General features: G+C 44.0%; 1 protein-coding gene across 1 annotated transcript in view; it reads left to right on the top strand.

The window, feature by feature from the left end:
- AFF1 (AF4/FMR2 family member 1) overlaps positions 1-22,499 on the top strand; it is a 75,230-nt gene extending 52,731 nt beyond the window's left edge. Inside the window, exons 8-21 of the mRNA XM_017820160.1 lie at positions 2,510-2,564; positions 2,696-2,733; positions 4,163-4,319; positions 5,568-6,446; positions 8,837-8,934; positions 10,759-11,002; positions 12,012-12,103; positions 12,797-12,860; positions 13,701-13,837; positions 14,592-14,663; positions 15,252-15,345; positions 15,448-15,491; positions 16,296-16,540; positions 19,028-22,499. Coding sequence (XP_017675649.1) covers positions 2,510-2,564; positions 2,696-2,733; positions 4,163-4,319; positions 5,568-6,446; positions 8,837-8,934; positions 10,759-11,002; positions 12,012-12,103; positions 12,797-12,860; positions 13,701-13,837; positions 14,592-14,663; positions 15,252-15,345; positions 15,448-15,491; positions 16,296-16,540; positions 19,028-19,149 — 2,341 coding nt within the window. The 3' untranslated portion in view covers positions 19,150-22,499. The remainder of the gene's footprint in view (positions 1-2,509; positions 2,565-2,695; positions 2,734-4,162; positions 4,320-5,567; positions 6,447-8,836; positions 8,935-10,758; positions 11,003-12,011; positions 12,104-12,796; positions 12,861-13,700; positions 13,838-14,591; positions 14,664-15,251; positions 15,346-15,447; positions 15,492-16,295; positions 16,541-19,027) is intronic.
- Positions 22,500-22,851: the final 352 nt, after the last annotated feature.

Below are 22,851 nucleotides of genomic sequence, written 5' to 3'. Positions count from 1 at the left end.
AAGTGCACGTGACTGTCTGGAAATTCAGCTGCCTGGAGTAGCTTGTGTTGCAAAGTGTAGCTGGCTGAAAACAAACAGCATTTGTGCTGGTTAATTAGAAGTTGAAATCCCAAGGCATCTGTCCACCCAAATTAAGCATTCAGCTTTTCAGAGCGTGCGAGGGTTTCCCAGATGGCTTTTATTCTTGGATGCAGCCCCGAAGTTCGCACCTGGCTGCACTGGAATGAAAACAGCCCTTCCTTTATAAGGGGAGATGCCAGCTTATTCTTGATGATACATTTTTAACCTGGCTAGCAGAGGGGGGCCAGCCTGTGCTTTCAGTGGGGTTGTTTGGCAAATGATATTCGTTTTTGTGCTGCTTCTTTCTCTAAAAGAGCTCTTTTTAAATAGCTTTACAGGGAGATTAATGGTGTGTATATAAGCTGCAAATGAACAGGTCCTGCAAATGAAAACTTGGCATCTATTAATTTGTGAGCTAATTAAAGCATTATTAAGGCAGATTTTATTTTTTTTAACTAGGCTGGTAACAATTTGTTGAAAACTTGTTTTGGGGAAAGTGACTTTGTCTATTCTTGAAAAAGTATGACTTTTGAAGTTTTATTGTTCTTCCTTGATCCTAAATTAAATAGTTGCAGTGTTCTTTTATGCTGATGCATTTTATTTACCAGCAGCTCCTGTGGAAAGGGCATTTTATTACAGTTAAATCAGATTTAAAAGAAGACCTAGGTAGCTTCTTTGTACATCCCTGTTCATGGCAGGGGGTCGGAACTAGCTGATCTTTAAGGTCCCTTCCAACCCAAACAATTCTATGATTCTATGGTTATCCTCTTACCTCTAAAGGAAATAAATCTGTAGTCCACGATGTCTTAAAGCAGAACAAAACAAAACAAACCCAACCAAAACCACTTTCAGAACATTTTAGCAACCCCTAAGGAATTGTAAAAGAAAATAAAAAGAGTTCACTGAGATGCCAGTAGACATTTGGCCAAACTGCCCAGAAGTGTGGAGAGTGTCTATATTGTTACTGTTCTTTTTTTCCTTTTTGTGCCTCATCTGTCTGGCAGTGAGCTTCGGCTCTAGCCCGCTCTAGTGCAGGATTTCTGTAGGCTGTGAGCTCTTTGCCTTCTGTAGGAAATTCAGGGGTCTTGTTTTTCAAGGTGGTGTCTCATAGCACTTTCCTTCAGTGTTTACTCTAAAAGAAGAGACAAGAGGTGATTTCCACTGAGAAGGTGTGCGAGGAAATGAAGCAATAGAGAATAGTCACAGGGGAATGACAGTCAAAATGCCTGAACAAAGCAAGCACCAACTTTCTCCACCTTTTTTCAGTGCGATGTAGTTCACTGGTCATCATTTATATTTGTTTTCTTGCTGTTAAACGTATTGTCATGAGGAGTTTGAGGCTTGTTTTTCTTATTTAGCCATAAGGGCTCTCTGTGAGAAACGTCTTAGTTTGAAATGAGGTTGAAATAAACAGAATTTTGACCTGATTGATTAAAATCCCTGCCTCAGTTCCCAAGCTTTTTATCCAGTTTTTAGGAGGGCACTTGAGTAATTCTCTGGATTGAGAAGTTTCAAGATTTGAATAACTATACTTTTGAACAGCAAGACTTTTGCCTAACTATTTTCCAACATCTTTTTGGGATGCCTGCATGATTGCCAAAGAGGGGAATAACAATATGGGAGAACTTTGGGTCCCTTCCTGAAAATCCTTCCCTTTCAGCCTTATAAGGACTTTAGTAATATATTGAAATTGCAACAGTAGTTACCACCTGCAGGCAGAGAACTAAGTGATATTTTTGGAAGCATTTGCAGGCAGCCTGCTCCCTTTGCCAGCAGTAGTAAAACAGAGCTCATACCTCCCCAGTTGTAAACTGCTTCGGGTATCCAAACTGCTCAACGGTATAGTTACTGCTAGGATGTGCAGGAGCATAAAGTTCATTGTACAGACAAGTAGGAGGTGGGCTTGACCTTGGCATTTACTCACGTATGTGTGATAGGAGACTTCAGCAGCAAAATGAGAACCTCTGTAACAGGAGAAATATTCGCAACCCCTGAGTGCAGAGAGCGTGAACATGCACAGCTTCTGGTGCAAAGACGATGCTTTCGGTCCCTTGGGGAGCCAGTGTGGGCTGAGAGCGTGAGAATCTCTTCCTGGATAAGGTTCAGACCTCTTCCACCCTGTGCTAATCTGCTAGGTAGCCTTCTCTGAAGAGGATTCCCCTCACAAAACTTGGTCTTTGTTTTCTGTAGATGGCAGCCATTGCTATGGGCCTCCATTGCAAAATATCCCAAGGTCAGTTGAAAAACAGAGTGAAAAAGGAAAAAAAAAAAGGCATTTTAACCATTCATTCAGGTGTTGACAGGTTTTAGTAGTTCAAGCATGCCACATGTTCAAAAATTATGTGAGAGGTTGATTTGTTTTGGCAAACACAAACCAAGTATTTTTCAGTGTCTTCTGCTTGAAAATGTGTCTACCTTGGCTGATATTTACCTTCTGGTTGTCTTTCAGAATGCTCCAGGACGACCTGCAGCTCAGTGATAGTGAAGAGAGTGGTGACGACCAAGTTGGTTTTAGATGTTTTATACACTAGGCACACAGACTTCCCTTTAAATCATCACCACTTGTTGCATTGTTCTGAGTTCCCTGAGCTAACCTTTCCTCCCCCTCTCCTCTTTGTTTTTGTGAACAAAACAGGTTGTTGAAAAGTCACCATCTTCACTTACTCCTCCAAGGTACAGGTTTGTTCCCAAACTACTAGCTAGACCACATAAGGAGAAAAACAAAACTACTTTCTATATATGGGGTAGATGGGTAAGGGTTCCTGCTTTCTCTGGTAGCTATAGGCTTTGGTTTCTGGCTGCTGTTGAAAGTCAGCTTTAAGTGTGTGAGGTTTTCTGGAAAGCTCCAATTAGAAGTGAATAATTTGATTTCGTACTGGATTTTGCCTATGAATCAGAACTGTATTTCCTCTACTGCTCCCTTCTTTTTTCCTCTTCCCCTCCACCTGTGTGTATGCAGATCACACTGGAGGTAACAGGATTTTCAACTGTAGTAGCGATGGGTGAGGTGCAAGTCCAGTTGTAGTTCATAAAGAAGCACAAAACAGCCAAGTGGGTTAGAAAAGCTCACTGAAACTGTTTCAGCTCCTCCTCATAAGGCAGCAGATTGTAACCAGTTCTGCCATGTGTTGTTGGTCAGAAGCAATATTCAAGGTAGACTGAAAACTGCATGCCAGCATTAGAGGAAGAAAGGTGGAGGAGCCCAGAATTTTTCCTGTAGGAGAGCCCTGACATACATTTTTGGCTTGATATCTATATTCTTCAAGCACATGATAATGACCTACAAAGTCAGACTTGCAGAAGAGCACACTGATTTTTGGCACAATCTGTGTGTCTGCAAACTGTTAAAATAGGAGTGTTCTCACGATACCAGTCTTGGATCAGCAAGGAGCATGCCTCCAAATCATACAAGTCTGTTGATATGGATGTGGGAAACCATTTGCAAAGTAAAAAAAAATAAATTAAAAAATCAATATTTTAATTTTGTAAGCCCATTCCAAAAAAAAAAAAAAAAAAGCTGTGCATAAAAGTGGCAGCTTTCCCTCAGTTCCATCCACTCCCATTGTCAGTGTGGAGGAAAACACTTGATTAGAGGAGGGCGTTGCAAGAAATGCTGCAGCTTGGTGTGACTGTTAATGAAGTGGTTACAGTAGCATGACCAAGTAAAACAAATGTAGAAGTGAAAACTTCAGGGGGATGAATAGAAAAACCAGAAACCATCCTGGAGTATATGTTTCTGTCTTGTTCACCTTCTTTGGAAATTTTTCATTTTGTGGGTTGGGACTTTCAGAAAAAGCACTGGTCACTTTTGGTGGGTTTTTAAAATTCGCTTTGCTAAATGAAGCTTTGCATTGTAGCAGTGGTGTCCTGTTTACATGTTTGGCTGGGCTGGAGTTGAAGGTTTTATTATTTCCAGTTATTTTTTTATTCCAGTTCTTTATTTTTTCAGTGTGACAGTACATTCCTCTGGCCTTCTCCCCTCTTGTCTCAGTGCCAAAACACGGGGTTTCAGTTTTATTTTTGAATACTGACATGTCAATATAGTAAGTAAGTAACCTTCACCCATGCTGCTTTCTAATTTTATCTCATGGTGGCCTTGCAGTTCCTTACAGTCTCAGCCCAAGAGTGTGGCATCAGCACATTCCAGCAGCTCAGAGTCAGGGAGCACCAGTGACTCAGAGAGCTCCTCAGACTCGGAGACAGAGAGCCACTCCAGTGACAGTGAAGTGAATGACCCTCCAAGAGCACCAGCACCTGAGGTGAATGCAAATAGAACCTAGAGACTGCTTTACACAGCCTCCTGCCTCTCTGCTGTCTCAGTGCAGTCAGGACAGAAACACTGTCATTGTTTGGGTGCCCCCTTGACGTTTTTGCTGCATCACCATACTTTTCTTGCCCTTTACTTCCCTTCTAGAGTTTTTCAATTAAATAACCCTTAGAAACAACGTAATTAGACTTTCAGATGCCTAACCTTGAAGTATTCTCCCTTCTCCTTTGGCATCCTTGTCTAGCACTCACTGGCGAGACACAAGCGAGTTGCAGATGAGAAGCATGGCTGGCCTGGGGTGTCTGCAGCATTTCTGGGTGCCAAGGCATTGGGTTGTTTCTGCAGCTCCTGTGCCTGAGTGACAGATTCAACTTCTCCCAGGTCACAGCTGGAGGGATCAGACCTGCAGGAAGGGCTGGAATGTGCTTAGTCTTGCTTCTGTTGAATTTGGCTTGGATAGCGCTGCACTGACGTTTCTGAGGCTTTTATTGGGGAAAGCGGACCAACAGAAATTGGTATCTTAAAGTTTCACAGTTGAGACCATGCATTTTTTTGGAAATGTGCTGCAGAAGTGCTCATGTCCCCTGCTTTCAGACAGTTCCTCCAGCTTGCAAAACATTCTTAGGCCAGTGGGAAGTGCATGGTTATATCTGCAGAGCACAGCTGATGTAAACTGATATACTGGCAATTCTGAAGTACTCTTAACAAGGCCCAGAAAACTTGTAATTTATTTCTCCTCCCCTGCCCCAGTTCTAGCTTTCTTTTCTTTTACCTTAGAAGTGCATGAACAAGGAGAATTTTATGTGCTGAAAATAAACTTTGAGAAGGCCTATCTTTCCATCTCACCCCAATACTCTTTACCCTCCGGTTCAGTTACAGACTTTGCCCACTGCAATATGAGTGTCTTTGGAAGAAAACAGATATTATACTTCTCCTCTTTTACCAATTTCTGCCTGGTTTTCCTAAAAATACTAAGTTTTAAGACCCTTTAAGACTTCACTCCAGTGAAGTCCTAGCTATTTGCCATTGACTATTTTATCCTTTATTTATTCAGCAAGCTGTCCATCCATGATGCTCTAGATCAAGTCAGTGTATGTGACCAGTTTGTTTATAGTCAGTTCTTGTGCAAAATTACACACTTTAAGGCCTACAGTCTCTGGGCTCTGGTAAACTGTGCTAGGATGGAAACAGCTTGTAAGGGCATCAGTCTTGAATCCTTCCTTTCTCTTTTTGTCTGCAGCCCGAGCCACCAACTTCTAATAAGTGGCAGCTCGACAACTGGCTGACCAAGGTGAACCCACCAGCAGTGCCAACAGAGAGTCTCAGTGAAATTGCCTGTGGGGATGGACATGAGGAGGGCAAGAAGCAGGAGCAGGGCTTCAGCAGCAATTCCTCCCATAGGCACGCTGAGCCAAGGGAGCCTCATCACAAGAGCCAAGTGGCCAGGGCTCCTTGGGACACTCATCTTCCAACAAAACGCAACTGCCAGAAGCCCCCTGTTCCCACCGAGGAGCCCTTGCCCAGACAGACTGTAGGTATCAAAAGGCCCAGCAAGCCCCTGGTGCATGAGGGGTCCAAGAGAGGCCTGAAGGTGGAGAGTGACCCTGGTCCTTTGGAGGTCAGAGACCAGTCTTCCAAGGACAAGCTGAAAGTCAAAAAAATAGTCAAGCCAAAATCCACTGACAGAAAAGACCTGAAGTCAGCACCTCAAGAGCCCTTTGAGAAGAGAAAGCACAAGGGCTCCCACCAGGCCAACACCAAATCCTTCTTGGACCCCAAGCTCATGGAAGATGCCCAGACATGCAATGCTCTCATTCCCCTTCCTCAAGGCCAGGGCACAACCCCAATCAGGACCAGCAGCCACAGGCCTCAGGATTTGCACAAGGAGAAACTGCCTTTGCCTCTCGGGGAGAAGTTACTTTCACCAGTGAGGGACCCCCCAACCCTTCCCCACCTTGTGGTGAAAATAGATCTCCATCACCTGGAAAAAGTCCCTCAGCCCCCCAGGAAAGACCGACACCAGAAGAAAACAGAGACCAAGGACCTCCCTGGTTCAAGAAAGCAGAACTTGAAGAGGAAAACCATAGACACTCCTGAGGGGTCCCTTCAAAAGAGGAAGGTGAGAGGTGGAGAGGAAGGTGGGTTTGTACCAGGACCAAGGTGGTGTTTCAAAAACCCCTGTGGAGTTTCCACTTCATACCTGTGATGATAGTTATAATGAGCCATTATGCTCCTCCTATAAAGCTGTTAACACACTTCTAAGGAGAATGTGGATCAAAACTGTCTGCAATTGCTTGTTGGTTTCAAATCCCCTCCAGAGTGAATGAAAAACTCTGTCAGCTGTCTAACATGCTTTGGTATTTTAACATATTTTTTGCTGTGTTTTTTTTTTTTTTAAATCCTAGTTTTCTCAGACAACAAAACCTCAGCCTTCCTTCATTGGAGAAGCTTTCAGCAGCAGGCTATGTCAGCATATGGCTGACCAGCTCCTTGGCAGTGTTAGTGGATTTCTCTGGCTTTCAACCCAAGCAAGAGCTTTGCAGGGCAGTGGTGCCCCCTCCCCATGCCACTCCATTAGAAGCAGCGCAGTTCCTGAAGCACGTCCCGGTCTGTGCAGTCACCTGCACTATGCATTTAGTCTGTTTTGGGAGAGCACCCGGCCTGCAGTTTGTGGAGTGCCAAGAGAGAGAACTGACCCCAGGACACTCTGGTCTGTGGTTTTCAGTTTTGCCCATGGGTGCACCTTCTGCTGCCTTGAGCCATCAACCTCAGTCTGAGTAGTGTAGTCTTTTCCTGTATGAAGTCATTTATTTCCATGAAGCAGTTGTGATTGCTTGCAGGAGGGATGAATTCTGCAGGTGGGAACTATGTTATTGCCAGAGGTGATGTCAATGGCCCTGTGCCTTTTGCTTTTCTGGAAATGCAGACTTTTAACTGGACCAGGCTCACTCATGGTAACATCTGTCACAAAACCCTGCTTTGGATCTTGGCACTTGGATAAATAGGTAGAAAACTTGTTTGGTTTTCCCTGGAGCTGCTGTGATGCTTGTGGTGATGCTGATGCTTTAGAGATGTAAGGGGCTTTCCAGAAATCCTTTTGCAGAGTCCCTCAGCAATAACAGTCATTTTCCCTTGAATTACAGCCCTGTATTTAACTGAGCGGGTTGTTGCTCACAAGTGCTTTTGGAAAGCTGGCTCCCAAAGGGAACTATGAATATACCTCCAGCCAGCTGCTTTAGCTGCACAAAGAGTTGGCTGCAGGCCCTTTGGTGAATGGGTATTCCCTGTGGATATTTCAGTGCCTGTCTACCTTTTTGCTCCCCAGAGAGCAGGTGGCTTGGCATGGGTGGGTGAATAACCATGGTTCCTGTGTGGGTTTCGTTTAGTTTTGTCATTTTCTGAATTTCCTGTGGTTGTGGGGGAGAATTGAGAAGAACAGGGAAATGGTGAAGAAGTTTGAGAGACCCCAGCAGTTCCCTCTCTTGCAGAGCAGAGGGAGAAAGGAAAACAGGCAGTCAGTTTGTCACTTCTGTTGTCTAAAAAACCCAGGAGAGAAGCTATTTGATGTTAGGCATGTCTTCCCTTGCAATCTCAGTGCCCAGCTTCAGGAAAATGCACTTCAGAGTTTCACTGTCCATCCTGTCAGTGGGCATCAGGTATCCTCGGAGGCTCAGGCTTCATGGCAGCCAGCTGGGCCAGGTACAGCTGTCTTTCATGGTAGTGTGGAGACCAACCTGAAAAACAATTTAAGGACATGATCTCAGTGCTGGAGCCTTGTCCTGAGCACACTGCCAGAGGTAGGCTCTGTGTCACAGCACAACCCATTGAGTGACATAAGCCTGGATGTGTCCCAAACATGGGTATGGGTACAGGACAGGGAGAAGAACTCACTGAGAGTAGCCTGGCAAAGAAGGGGCTTGGGGGGTTTTGGTGGATGAGAAGCTGGACATGACCCAGCAGTGTGCGCTTGCAGCCCAAAAAGCCAACCCTATCCTGGGCTGCATCAAAAGATGTGTGGTCAGCAGGTTGAGAGAGGTGATTCTGCTCCTCTACTCCACTCTGGTGAAACCCCCCCTTGAGTACTGCATCCAGTTCCGGGGTCTCCAGATTGTAACTGACTGTTTAAAAATTTCACCTATATCAGATTCTTATTAATAAAAACCAACCTCCCCTGCGCATTTGGGGGATCTAACTCACGTGCAAGTGCCTTACCTTTGATTACTTTTGATTTTTTTGATTAGCAGCAACGGGTTTAGCAGTTCCATCCCTGCCCTACAAAACAATCAATCTATACAAGCAAAAGTAGATAAAATGCCATTTTAGGTTACTTGTCAGTGAACCTGAAATCTATATCTGCTGCACTGTGGGTTTCTACTTTGTCGGTTCTGATATCTTGTTTTTTCTTTTTTTTTTTTTTTAACCAAAATCAATCAAACTTAGCTGTATTGGTCTGTACTTTATGTGAACTTTGAAAACTTGAGTGATTTTTTTTTTTTCCCTTCCTGTTAGAGGGAAGAGAAGGAGGAGACTGATAGGAAGAAAAAGAAATCAAAAAAAGAAACAAAATCATTGCAGTCTTCAGCTAACAAAGACTCCAGTAAACTGAAGTGAGTATATGGTGGTGGGATGGCAAAAGAGGCATAAAGCTAAGTCTTTCTTTATAAGGTTAAAGCAAGGAACTGTATCTCTTGTCCTTCTGCTCATGATTTTGCTTCTAACATAATGTGTCTTCTGAAACTCAATCTGCTGTAGATTTGCCTTTACATCCTGGAAGCAACCAGTAAAGTAAACAGGGAGCATTTCACTTCTCCGCTAAAATCATCTTGTTGTATTTGTCTTTTTATTCTTTGTGACCTGACAGAAACATAACCAGCGTGCCTTTTGAGTCCTGACTGTCTGGAATTCCAGGTGGCCTTTGTGGCCTGGAATTTCTCATTTATCCCAGCACAGCATTTGCAGTGTTCTGGTAGATCTGCCAAAGCTTGCCCTGTAATTTGCATACCAGGGCACTGCCAGAATTTTGGCTAGGTCTTAGCTAGAGTGAATGCTTCCGAGAGCAGGTCTCCAACTGGGCAGTGTTCCCAAGAGGGAAGACTCATGCATCAGTCATGGGCTTCTGCCTTCAATTCCTGCTTGCTTGTGGCTTGAATTTGAGGTGTTGGTTTGGATTGGTATGTAGTGCTGAGGTTTGTGTCCTGACAACAGGAGTAAACAGCTTTTCTGCACAGAAAACACTGACGTATCTGAAAGCACTGAAGCATTGGGACGAACATTTAGTTGGGTGAAGGGATATTTGAACTGTGGTATTAATTGAAGAGCTTTAATTCTGGGGTTTATTGCTCCTCTTTTTTGGTGAAAATGAGCACCTGTTATGTTCTGGCTTTTGGAGTGGGAAGAATAGGATGCATTTTGGGGGAGACAGTGCACTGGATCACATCAGGGGATGGTTCTGTGCTCTGTGCAGCATCAGCTGTGGCAAGGTAGAGAAGTTGGGGAGTATGTGTGCAGTGAGTAGGGACCCATGGGAAAAGTGAGTGGTGAAAGAGGGGAGAGGACTGTCCCATGCACAACAGAATCAGGCAAGATGTGCAACATCACACCTGAGCCCTCTCACTGGGTTTAACTTAATTTCCTCCTCTTCTGATGTTGCAGTCAATGAGCCAGGATTCACTGCTCAGTGTTTTCTTGGAAACTTTGAGAAGCTGAATAAAAATGATGTAACTGAGCAGTGGTGGAACAAGGTTTGGAGCTATTTGGTGCTGCTTAGAGCTGCCCTGGTCATCCTAACTTCAGATGATAAGAAATCTAATATGCCTCTGTATTATTAAATGTGATAATCTCTGCCATTTAAAAGCAGAGCATTTTAAGTCTCCATTAGTTGAATCCTCTCAACTTTGTAGGTGTTATCTAGTCGAGCTGGCAAGTCTTAGAGGAAGAACTCAGTTTAATTCTGTCAAAGCACATAGAGAATCAAGTGTCAGGGTGAGTTTCTCTGACCACAGAAGATACTGTCTACCAAAAGGGGGAGAGGAGGAGTGCTGCAGCTCATTTGCCTTGTTGGGTGATTTGTCCCAGGGATTTGAGTCACCGTAATTACCCCTTCATTCAGTGAAAATGAATGAGGGCTGTTTTGGAGGGATGCCTTTTTTTGCAACATCCTGGTATTCTGGTTGCATTTGCTCCGAGAACAAGTTCTGGGGCTTATTTTGAAAAGCAACTTATTTGTATGTTGATGGTAGGTGAAGCTTTGGTATCTAATACACAATGAAGTCCCTGAAGTTTCATTTTATGTTTGTTGGATTCTTTTTATTAACAAAACATCTCACACGTCCAGAGGAATTTAAACAGAATTGGTACATGATGTAAATAAGTTTTTAAAAAATCTCTACGTATATGTACATCATATTCATGAATTTGCTTCCCATCTGCAGAGCATCAAAAGCTTCATTTGAAACCCAGAAGAAAGATGTGTTGCTCCCAGCACTGCCACCCACATCTACTGCACATCCTGCACCAAAGTCAACCAAGATGGCCCAAAAGAAACACAAAACTGAAAGTGATGATCTGCCTGCCACGGATAACCCTGCCAGGAACAAGAGCAACCACAAGGATCCTCTGTCTGCCAAGCACAGGAAAGTGGAGGGAAACCATACAGAACTGTCAAAGGGCATCAAAGTAGGTGTCCAGGGTAACCGGTGGGATCTTTCCTGCAAGCCGTGGGTGCTGTGTGATTCTCTTTAGAAACATACTCTAAGGATATGAAAAAGAAAGGAAAACAAACCAGCCACCAGAGAGAGCTCTTGGAAGCATGTAATGGCTGTCTGTGACCTTATGTTGGTAGCCCAAAAGCCTGCTTGGTAACTTCTTTGTGACTTTCCATCATCTGTTTTCATCTCACCAGTGAAACACAGTGAGAAGGAGTGACCACGTGAACACCAAAGGCATAATTCTCATGTTTATGCTAGTCAAGGTTTCTGATTGTAGGCAACTGCAAATACAATATTGCTGGAAAAATAACGTGTGTTTATAAAAAGAAAGAGAGCATTGCTTACAAATAAGAAACAAGCAACCAGGGGTATTGACTGCAACCAAGGTATAATATTTTACAGCTTGTTTACAAAATTGTTCATGATCCTTACAGCTGGATCTTTGCATTTCTGGGTTATAAAATTCAATTACATGGCTATTGACTAGTGACTTGGAGTGTGTGGTCTAGGATGATGTTGTGTGTCTGTTAAGCCAGACTGTGCATGCTGTATTAGCAGGCTTTTAACTGCTTTCTTTTTCCTGGCAATGTAGTCATTAATGGAGAATCGGCAATTGTTGTGTGGTTTAGTTGGAAATAAGTGTGAACAGATCTCACCCATTCCTGCCTTGGCTAGTGGCCCTGAAAAAAACAGCCTTATTGCTCTCGTAGCCCCTGTGCAAGGAAACCTGCTACTGAATTTCTCCATGCTTGGGAAAAGTTTAATGGTACTGAGCATTATGAGTAGTCAGGTGAGAAACCAAGTCTCCATTTCCATTCTTGGAGGGATTGCTGAGGAAGAAGGTGAGAGGGGGAGATCCTGGACAATAGTCTATGCCTGGGACAAATAAACATTTTCTCTTGAAATTTAGGAAAGCCAGGCATTGGAATTGGTTTAAGCATAATTTTTTAACTAGGTTTATCTCTTTGCTTTTTCAGGGATCTGCAAGGGATGACACAAAGCCTTTCCCAGTGCCTTTTTTGCCAAACGGTACCTCCAAGCCAAGCAGACCTCAACTCAAGTTTGAAAAGTAAGTTTTTGTTTCACGCCCCTCATCTGTATTTCTCAAGACGTGAGACAAGGCAGGCCCTGCAGACACCCTTCTACTTTTTCATGAGCTCTTCTTTTGGGAGTAGAGAGAGAGAGATGTGTGAGACCTACCCTGTACTGGCTTCTGGTGACTTGGAGTTACCCCACCCACCACAAAGCAAAAGTTTACAGCAAAGCAAAGGTTTACAACAGTTCTTGGTTTGAGGGAAGCTACTCTGGAAATTAGGTATCATCTCCCTTGTAAGTAGATAACTTGAATGCAAGGTCTTTTGGTCTCAGATGAGTGTGTGGTGCTGCCAAGTTTACTGTATGTTTCAATCAAAATGTATTTATGGGACTGTACTTGAGGAACGATAGATGACGTAACTACTATCTGTCCATGGGAATGAGAAAATAAATTTGCTCCCATAGCCTAACCTCTGGTGGTTTTTTATTTCTAAATATGAATTATCATTATTATTTCAACTTGCATTTTTAAAGAAATCAATTAATTTTCTCTGTGCAGACAACATTCATTTAGTAACTATCATAATTGGAATGTGTGTTTGATCAGGCTGTAACAGGCTTAATAAAACAGAGTGTTTGGACCCATAGCATTCTCTAGATATGAAAGTAAAGCTGATAATTATCCTACCCTTCTTCTATTTGCTTCTCCTCTCTGTCCCCAATTCAGACAGCATTCAAAGGAATACTACTTCGAACAGGCCCAGAGGCTGAAGCACAAAGCTGATGCAATGGTAAGTCTTGGCCCTGTGGTAGAAATGTTAACCAGCTCTTGCATCCAGACCTGTGTGCATGGGAATAACATTCACTGGCTAGCATGACTTCCACACTCCACATTGAACTGTGTTCAAGTCATATGTTGGGAGACTGTTTTATTTGCCAGATGTTCAGACATTTCTCCTTGGTGTAAACCCCTCTAAGGAACAGGATTCAGAACTGACATTGTCTGAGGTTAGCAGGCCTGTTTTTTTTTTTTTTTTTTTGCAGAGTGATAAAATAGTCCCTGGAAGACAGATGGAACAGTTGGTTTTCAGATATTTTAAAAAGTTGGAAAAGTCAGGACCCTGACAGTTATTGTGTTCCTAGTGACCAAGACTTTGAAGTTTCCTTGGCAGATCTAACTGGTTTTCTCTGTTCTGTGCAGTGTAACAGTGTGCATGGGTGAATGTATTGTTTTGCTAATTATGACTCCATGAGATAATGTCCATTTGCTACTTGCCATTTACCTGGGAAAATGAAGTGAGGGAATACTGCAGTGGGAAGGCCCCCTCTGCCTCTCAGAAGGCAAACCTCCAAGACCAGACAATAAGATCTGAAAAAAATGAAGATAATAAATTACTTGAGGAAACCACTGAGCAAGAGGAAGAGATACAAATAGCCAGAGCAGGCAAAGGTGATGACTGGGATCACATGAGGGATTCTGCTGAGAACTCTCTAATTGTCACCCAGAGGCCAGACTGGGATCTTTTTCTTTCTTCAAAAGCTGCCTAACCAGGGAGAAAAGAAGAATTCAAGTACACTTGAGAGAAGTGGGTTTGGTCTTGGACTAAAAATGAGTATTTTCTTCCCAATAGACTGACAAGACTGGAAAGGCCTTTCAGTACCTAGAGGCTGCCCTTTTGTTCATCGAATATGGGATTGCCTTAGAATCAGATGCACTAGAACCAAAATCAGCCTACAGCATACTCAGCGACACCATAGTTCTCATCAAGTAAGTGCCTTTCAAAGCATGATTGGAGGGGAAGGATTTGGTTTGGTAACATGTTGGGAGGGGAAGGATTTGTTGCATTGCTTGTTTGCAAGTGTGACGCCTCTGGATTCCCACCATGGAGTGGAGTTGGGGTTGCTGTACGTGCCTGAGGTACAGACCATCCAGAGGCCCCAGAGGCAAATTCATTGAATGTTCCAGCATTGCTTATCAGAAGGTAGCACCACATCGCCCTCAGCATTTGAGCCAGGCAGCTGAGGTGCACCAGAGGACACTGGTTATGACAATTGAGCAGGTGAAGTAGTTTTTACTTTACCCAGATCTGCAGTTGCTTGTGCGTGTGCACTCAGTAGTATTTCAGTTTAAAAAAGCAAAACAACAGTATGTCATGTGAAAGAATGGTTTGTGCCCCAAAGATCTTGCAGCTTGATTGAAGGCAACTTTTCCTGGTTTCTCTGGGCCACAGGCCTGTAGGTGGCCCATACAGGGCATCTACTTGTTGCCCCTTAATTTGTGTAAGAGGAGAGTGAGTCACATAGGGGGCCACATCTCTTCCTGCTGTATGGAAAACAAGGCATTTGGAGATACAGTCCTCTGCTCACACAAAAGTTCTTGGTGCCAGGACTAAGAACTCAGGGCAGGCTTCCAGGCTTTTGGACTGGTTTTTGAGGTAGTGGCATGCACTGTTTTTTCATAAACAGAGGGACTTCAGAGCACACTGATGGCTGACAAGGTTCTGTTTATTTTGTCTCCTTAGATTCATTATGACATTAAAACCATTTGCAGACTCCTCAGTCTCTCAACATGGAAAAATCTTTGCTGTGTTACGGTGCGTAGCTGGTTTTTTTCTGTTCCTTTATGTTCTGTTTTGAGACTTGATAGAAAGACCCATTACTTTCAGTGATGAAGGAATGGCAGTTAGAGTTATGCAAGGTTAAAAACCACAATATAAAAAGTAGAATTAACTGAAACATCTCTAAAGTAAGGTGGAAGATCACAAGGGACCACATGTAGAAGGCAGAGGCTTTAAAATTTGATCTGCTTGTAACTTGAGAGCGCATAAGGGCTTTCACCTAAGGTGAAAGAATGCAATTTGGCTGCCCATGTTTGAACCATGTAACTGAAGCTGTAGCTGGACATGGCTGAGACACTTCTGGGCGGGGGCTTACTCAGCCTTTGGCACCTCTGAGAGGCTGGGCACCTGTTTATATAAAAGAACAGACAGGGCTCTTCCTCGTTTCTTTCTTTCCCTTGTGATTTTTTTTTCACAAGTCTTTTTTTTAAGATGAGCAGAAGGAGGAGGAAATTTTGAGCTTTCTTGGCTTTTCAGTACAGCTAAGGTATGCCAGCCTCTGTCTCACAAGGCTGATGACTGCTGAGCACAAGCAGTGACACTTGGGTGTGTTTCTGTTCACAGCATGCGCTGCCAGTCCATTCTGCACATGGCAATGTTTGGTTACAAAAAAGACACTGCAATGAGATATTCCAGACTCCTGAACGACCACTTCAAGGTAGGGCACAGGTATTACTAAGCTGCCAGATGGATGGCTGTGGTAGTTCCTGATGTCAGCTGAACAGCCCCAAACTAACAAGACTTTTATTCCTTGCTGCAGAGTAATTTCAGAGTAATACAAGCACCTTCTCCGGGTTTTGCAAGGTAAGATTTAAAAACTTATGTGGTGTCATGTGTCTGTGTTTTAATGATAATGAGTAAGAAAAAACTTTTCTGTGTCCTGTGGTAATTGCATTTGGCAGAAAGCTACCAGGCTCCACATCTGTCCCCTCTATGCTCTGTGGCTGAGAGAGGGATGTTTGGACTTAAATAGTGGTGCTGATTCCAGTTACGTTTTTTGGCCACCTTGTGCAGTACAGTTCATAGGAAAGTAAATGTCCTCTTGAGAGCAGTGGTGGAAGCCCTGTCATACCAGTGACTAAAATTAGATTGGTTGAAGTGGTGGGGTGAAGTGATGTGATGAAGCCAGTCTGTGTCTGGAAGGCGAGAGGTTGACCACATTTAGCTTCCCTAGGCCTATAAATAAGTGTGTGTAGGCTGACCTGGCTGCTTTGAGTAGGTGTCAGAAAGCTCCAGCCTCCATGGACGGGGAGCTTCAGCATGCCTGAAATGGAAAGCATTAGTTAAAAAGGCTTGGATAATCTGGTGAAGACTTTCAAAAGCAGGTGTAGATTTTGGAAGGTGGATGAGTGGCCCTTTCTAATGGCTGGTCCCACATTTTCTTTTGTTGCGAGGAGTCCTTGGAGTCACAAATCACTTCCAAAAACTTGGCCTTGCACTCAAAGGACAGTTACTTGTGCTATAGCTGAACGCATCTCACTTTTCAACAGTCCACTCCATACTGCAGGCCTGGATGATACTGGATAGCTCCTGGCATGAGACAACCTTGTGGAAAGACTTTTAGCTCTGAAGTTGAATGTTCATGATGGTGTTTCTTTTCTGCTGCAGAAGCACAGGCTTGCCTTCTCCTCTTTCTCCAATACCCTCTCCTGCTGGTTCTGCGAGTTCTCAGCTGGGATCAAATGATAGCAACAGCACTGGCCACAACGGCATTGGCAGCGGCGTTGGCTCTACAGTCACTGTCTCCTCTCATATCTCAAGTGTCACCTCTTCCTATGTCAACATCACTTCCTATATTCTCCATGCATATGAAATTTGGGAAAAGGCTGATACACTGGCCAGAAAGAATAAGGGTAAGGTTTTTTTCCCTCTGTCTTTCCTGTCTCATGTGTTGTGGTTATGTGTACTTGCTTAAATCCTATCACTCAGTGCAGCAAGCATTAAATATGTTGAGTTAGACAGCCGCAGCATATTGGCAGGTTATTGGCAGAGATACTTGATGGTGATATATTGGTGAGTGTTCCAATTAAAAGGTTGTTTTGGCATCCTCAAATGTCCAAGAGCTAAGGGATGAGGGTATCAAGTGCAGGAAACCAGCCAATTTGCTTCATGGTAACAGAAGAAACATAACAAAAAGTTGCCCTTCGGGCACTGAGCTTTTCTGAGTTGGTTCACTTTGTTTAAAAACATCTTTTTGGCCTATAGCCTTGTGTTTTAGTTTTTGTCAAACTTCCAGGTCGTTTTCTCTTGAAAATGGTTAAGCTGGCTTCTCTGCCTAGCAGAGAAGCTGAGCAGCACTTAAATTTGAGTCCTTGCTGGGCACGTGCCCAGTATTTGCCAGTAGCAATTCCTAGAATTGCTGCTACTTTTTTTGTCTTACGGGATTTTTTTGTTAAAAATGTTGTATTGTCCTGTGGTGCAAGCCACAGGATGGGTGCAATTCAGCCTGTAACCTGCCATCCCATGTGGCCTTTGCAGTGTCATTTTTCATAAAACACAAAGTTTTGTGAGCCACTGTGGGCGAAGAGATGCATTGCCATGACCTGTTGGGAGACTTGCAAAAGAAAATAAGCAGTGCCTAGCTGAATTGTTGTAAGGCTGTAAAAACCCCCCAAAACACTAATGAGGCAGTTGCTGAAATTCAAAAGGCACTGCAAGTCACCTTTAAATAAAGTAACCAGTTGTTGGCTGTCCTCTGAGCAAATCTATGCTCACAGCAGCAGTTCATGTGTAGTATGTTGGATTCTGTCATCAAAAGGCTGATAAAAGACTGTCACACAGAAGCAGCAGGGGATGCTGCTAGTAAGCCAGAGCAGTGAGTCACAGAGGAAAATGTGTGGGAGGGCAGCCTGAGCACAATGTTGCATTAATCAAGATTAAATTCAAAAGCTGCTCTGTGTGGCCAGTTCCAATGTAGGGGAATGATGACTGGAGTAGTGAATACGCTCAAGGGAGTGGATCTGTGCAGGAGACCAGTAAATACTGATGTGGGCTTGGTGGTTGTTGTCACTGTTCAGGAGGCATTTGAGAAGTGGAACTTGTTGATATTCAGTGTAGTGTAGAGACATGAAGAGGTACAGAGAGTAAGAACATAAAACAAAAAAAAAGGCCACATCCTTGCTTCTTTTGTGCAATTCTTAGGGCATAAGAAGAGGAAGAAAGAGCAGTGACCTTCTGCTACCAAGATCTTTTAAACAGGGAAATCCTAAGTTAGTGAAAAACAGTTAGTTGTAACTGATGTCCGAGTCACTTGTGCAGAGCTGAAGTGCTTTCTGGTGGGTCCACAACCAGGACCCAGCTCCTTGCTGTAATTCAGAGCAGTGCTATGAATCATGAGGCTGTAACTGGTTGTTTAGTAAACAAATTTTTTTAAAACACGGATTTAGTAAACAGAAGCTTCTGTTCTCTGCTTCTGAATTGGCAAGTATTAAAATGAAAGTGTTGTGCACTCTGCTTCTGAAGAGTTGCTTGCACAGCCAAGCAGCCTCAATCTTTGTGTGTCAAAAAGCAGAGCTGGGAATGACTGGTTTCTGAAAAGGCAACACAATTGAGGCTGGAGAGACTGAGGGACTGGGGTAAGCCATGTCACTGGAAGGCTGGTCATACAGGAGTGTCTTGGAAGAGTGACTGTAAAAGAATAGGTGTGAGAATTTTCCCTAACTTGTGGTCACCTGCACAGATGATCGCCAGCACAGAGCAGGGCTTGCAGCTGGCCAGCACCTCATGGCAGGCTCAGATGTGCTGCAAGAACCTCCTCCTGCCTGTGCTAGAGGAGGAGCATGATGCCTGAAGTCAGTGACGGGATAGGAGGACTGTGGGATCTGCCTGGCATGCTCAGCTATAAGCAGTCCAAATCAGATGTATAGCCTGGCAAGCTACACAAATTGTTAAATCTGTTCAGTGGAGAAATCATGGTGTCTCCAAAGTTTGAGGATGAATGCAGAAAAGGGACCAGTCTGATGGCAGCTGGGTGTCACTCAGAAAGACACTCAAATTTGGCCTGTTTAAAATTTGGGGAAAGCCCGAAGCAGGGACTGTGGTGTGAACACCCAAACTTTTGTCCACCTACCATAGAGTCTCGATGTCCTTCAAAGATAGCACATGAGGAGGTGGGTCAGTGTGTTTATGTGTGTGCAAGTGTGTTTTCCTCTTGTGTGCCCTTGTTACACTTCTCAGCCCTCTTTAACAGTGCTGAGTTGTCTGCATTAACACTGTTTAACTGGACTGGCCAACTGACCGTGTGCTGCTGCTGTTGCTCCTCACTGCTCTCCTCTCCTGTCAGATGTGCCTGTTGTATGAAACCAACCAAATGTTTTCTTTCTCCCTTCCTTTTTTTCCAGAGTTTTTTGCTGAACTCAGCAGAGCGACCTGTGCTCTGGCATTGACCAGTAGTCTGACTGACCTGGTACACTACATCAGACAGGGATTACAGTGGCTGAGACTGGAAGCAAATATGCCTTAACTGGTTCTCCAGGTGGTTAAATACCTTGAAGTTTTTTGCACTTTTGAAGCCTCAGAAACAGCCTCAGTTTAATTTTTTTTTTATTATTATTCAATACAAGCACCCGCAAGGGAAATATTTTAAATAAAGTTGGAAGTTATCTGGTTACACTGGAAAACCTTTGAACTGTGTTATTTTAGGGTAGCACTTTGCTGCCTTGAAAAAGAAGAGATGGAGGATGGCACCTTCCTTTAAAATGATGAAGTGCAATGAATTGTCTGAATGGCCCAATGTATTGATGGTCTTTAAACATTTCTATTACAAATAACCAGCAGGACAAGAGTTGCACATGATGCTGACAAGAAGGAAATCTGCCTCCCGAGGTGGTTATGCAACATCCCACAGCCTACAGCAGTTGTGTGCCCAGAAAACGTGCCAGAGAAGTTGTTTTTGCAAGCACGGATGCAATCTTTGGTGTCTTTGTTCCCCAGAGAGCAAGTAGCAACCTCATCAGCACCAGACAGCATTATGTTACAGTAAAAACAGCAGAAGGATCAGCTTTTCCTGCTTTCCAGCCTCACCCTCTTGCTTTTGTCAGCCAGCTGATGGAACTGGGAAACCCACTGCCTTCAGTGCTGCAAGTTTACTTTTTAAGTCATCGCTTCTTTGGTCCTCTTTGTCGTGCTCTCATGCACATCCATGCCCGTGGCACTCGAACTGTGTTACTACAGGTCTTGCTCAGTTTCAACCTTGTAAGCCAAACATAGCTGGGGTGGCAAAATGACATGGTGTGGTTGGAACAGCTCTGCCTCTCTTCTGAGGAGTGTCACAATGAGGATTCATTGTTGGGTTGCTTTTTGTCATTTTGGGGGGTAGGGGTGCAAAGCTGCACTGGGTCAGTGTGATTGCTTGGACATTGTTCTGAGTCTGAGAGCTTCCATGGGGAGGAATCGCCTCTGATTAACGAGGGACTAAGAGGCTGAATGTGGAACATAAGACAAATTTTGCATGTGGATATTTACCTGCAACCATTGGGGGTCTCGATGAATATCTAAGAGCCGGATTTGGTACCAAAGCGAGTCTCCTTTGTGTGGGACAGAACTCACATGATCTTTCTCAGCCACGCTGTACGATGGGCCCAGTGACTTAGAAACCTGTCAAAGGAACACGAAAGGGAATAATTAGTGTTTGCAAGCATTTTTTCCTTGTCACGGTATCAGTGAAGGCAACATCCATGGCATTTGCGTGTTTAGTCAGGTGACACCCTTCTCTATCCAAAGATTTCTTGTTTTGTGACAGCAGCATCCTGCCATCCTCATATATGAGTGTGCCTTAGCCCTCTGGTGCCCTTTCACATCCCTCACCCTATCTCTGACAGACCTGTGAGAGTGGTGAAGAGAAAGATAGTATCTTAAAATAATTGTGTTTACAAGAAAAAATTCTCCTTTTCCACATAATTTCACGATGGACAAACATTTCTGCACACGTGCAGCAGTATGCCCTTTGTAAAATACCTGCTCATGTGTTTGAGGCTCATCAAAATGGGCAGTAAATAAATATCAGCAAAAGGTCTGCATTTCTAAAAGTAGTTTCTGTAGAAATGGCCCATGCCACAGTGAAGCCTGGAGTCATCCCAGCTCTGGGAGCGGGTGGCTGCAGCTCTGCCCTGGTCTCGAGCACAAGAGAGCTCTCTGGCAGCACAGGACTGCTGGGATCATGGCTGGGTCTTCCCACACCCTGAAGGGACTGTCCTTTCATGTTCACTTTGTTAAAAGCCTTAGTACATTTCAGGGATGAGCTGTCCTAACAAATTGAAGGAAGGTCCGTGTCCCTCCTCCCCATTTTATCTATCGAACTTCGTTTGCACTCCTCCTCCCTGGAGCAGCAACTGCTTGGAGTGAGCCAGGGACAGAGAGAGGCTCAGCATTAACCATTTTGTTCTCAGGAAGCATGGGGATGGGCAGACAGCCTGAAGGCTAATGTGCACTTTGGAGCTCGATCCTAGACTAGTGGATCGATGCCGCCTTCTGACTTTGTCTTTAGACAAAGCTATTTCTAGGATCACCAGCTGAGGAGGAGGAAAGAAGAAAGAAAGCTTTATTGAACCTGAAAACCACTGTGGGAGCCTGCAAGAACTGTAGCAGAGTGTTAAGGGTAAGCATAAGGTGTAGCAGGGACACGGGTCTTCTGGTACTTTCATTTTGTGTGTACCCATGTCTCTCCCTGCTGTCAGGTCAAGTTCCCATTGGAGAGCCACTGGCTCACAACTTTCCCCCAGCCAGGAGAACCACCTGCCAGGACCCACTAGACAGGCGTGTGGCTGCCCCTGTCCTGCATCCAGCTCAGCGTGTGGTGCTCCAGGTCCTGTCCTCGCCTGTCCTGAGCTGCCCAGATAGGGATTATCTGTTGCCCTGCTCTTTGCAAAGCTCATGCGAGGGTGTCGGGCGAACAAAGCCAGTAAGAAGATGCCCAGAGAAGGTAGATGAATTCCTGATAATTGCTTCTTTCCAGCTGGGAAAAGACAGCACATGCTGTGCTGCTCTGCAGAAGCGGTGGTACAAGGGCTACTCCCATTCCTAGGGCAAACTCCCCTGGGCTTTGCAGGAAATGAGGTCATGGGCAGTTCATGTCACGGGTTTGTGGGGGGGCTACTCGGGGGCTCTTACTTCAAAAGCAATCTGTGGAAGCATCAGTACCAAGCTCCATAGCAGGGAGCTATGTTTTGTTTCAGGACACAGAGAAGACTGTTTAAATAATAGGTAATTTTTAGAAAGCCATCATATTTCAACCTTGAGCCAGGTCAGAGGCCTGCAAAGGGTTAGGAAAGATAATCATCATTTTCATCTGGGCCTATTCAGGCCTTTACAGAAAACAAACAAAAGCCAAACAAGAATAAATAAAAACACAAACCAAAACATAAGAGTGGAGGAAATAGCATTTGCCATTAAGAAGCAAACCATTAATCCAAGGAAAACCAGAGGTGATGGTTGAGTTGCAGAAGGAAAGGAGGCAGCTATGGTGGCAAAGAAGCATCATTTCCATGCAATATTTATTTAAAGGAAATAATAATACATGTGTTGGAATTGTCAAATGTTCTATTTTTAAGATGCCATTTATTTAATAGTTGAAAACCCCACTTACATGGAGATAGAGATCTCTTGAAAGTCAAAGTCTGACTGCAATGTCCTTGTTTTTGGTTTTGTCCTCTCCCCTCCCTCTTGGTTCCCATGATAAATCTGTACATCTTATTTTGGGGATGTGTGTCCCACTTGTATATAACCTTTTTCTGCCCTGTGTGTGATGGAGTTTCCAAGATGGTTGATGGTTGATTCATTCATATGGGGAAATAAACAATAAATGAATGTTTGTTATGAGGTGTTGCAAGACTCCTTGTGTTCTTCTTAGCTTCTTGTAGAGAAATTTGTCTCTGAATGGCCTTAGTGTTTCCTTTCTGAATGAGGTTTAGGTATGAATCTCTATTTCCAGTGCTGCCCTGTTTATTGCCCCTTGCCCTTTCCTTAATGACCAAAAATGAGTGCTCAGAGTAGCAGGAGGGTCACAACTCAGGACATCTGCCTCCTATCCTCCCAAAACTGATTCAGGGATGACTTTGCTGGGATGAGCTGCTGACAGCCAGCAGAGCGTGGCTCTGAGCACTCCCTGACAGGAAGATCCCATAAGTTAGTTTCAGACAATCAAACAAGTTAAATAAGAAAACCAGGG

This window comes from Lepidothrix coronata, unplaced genomic scaffold, assembly GCF_001604755.1.
Source record: "Lepidothrix coronata isolate B3197 unplaced genomic scaffold, Lepidothrix_coronata-1.0 Scaffold79, whole genome shotgun sequence".
NCBI lineage: Eukaryota > Metazoa > Chordata > Aves > Passeriformes > Pipridae > Lepidothrix > Lepidothrix coronata.
Note: the sequence above shows the minus strand (reverse complement) of the source record. Positions and strands in the feature narration are given on the sequence as shown.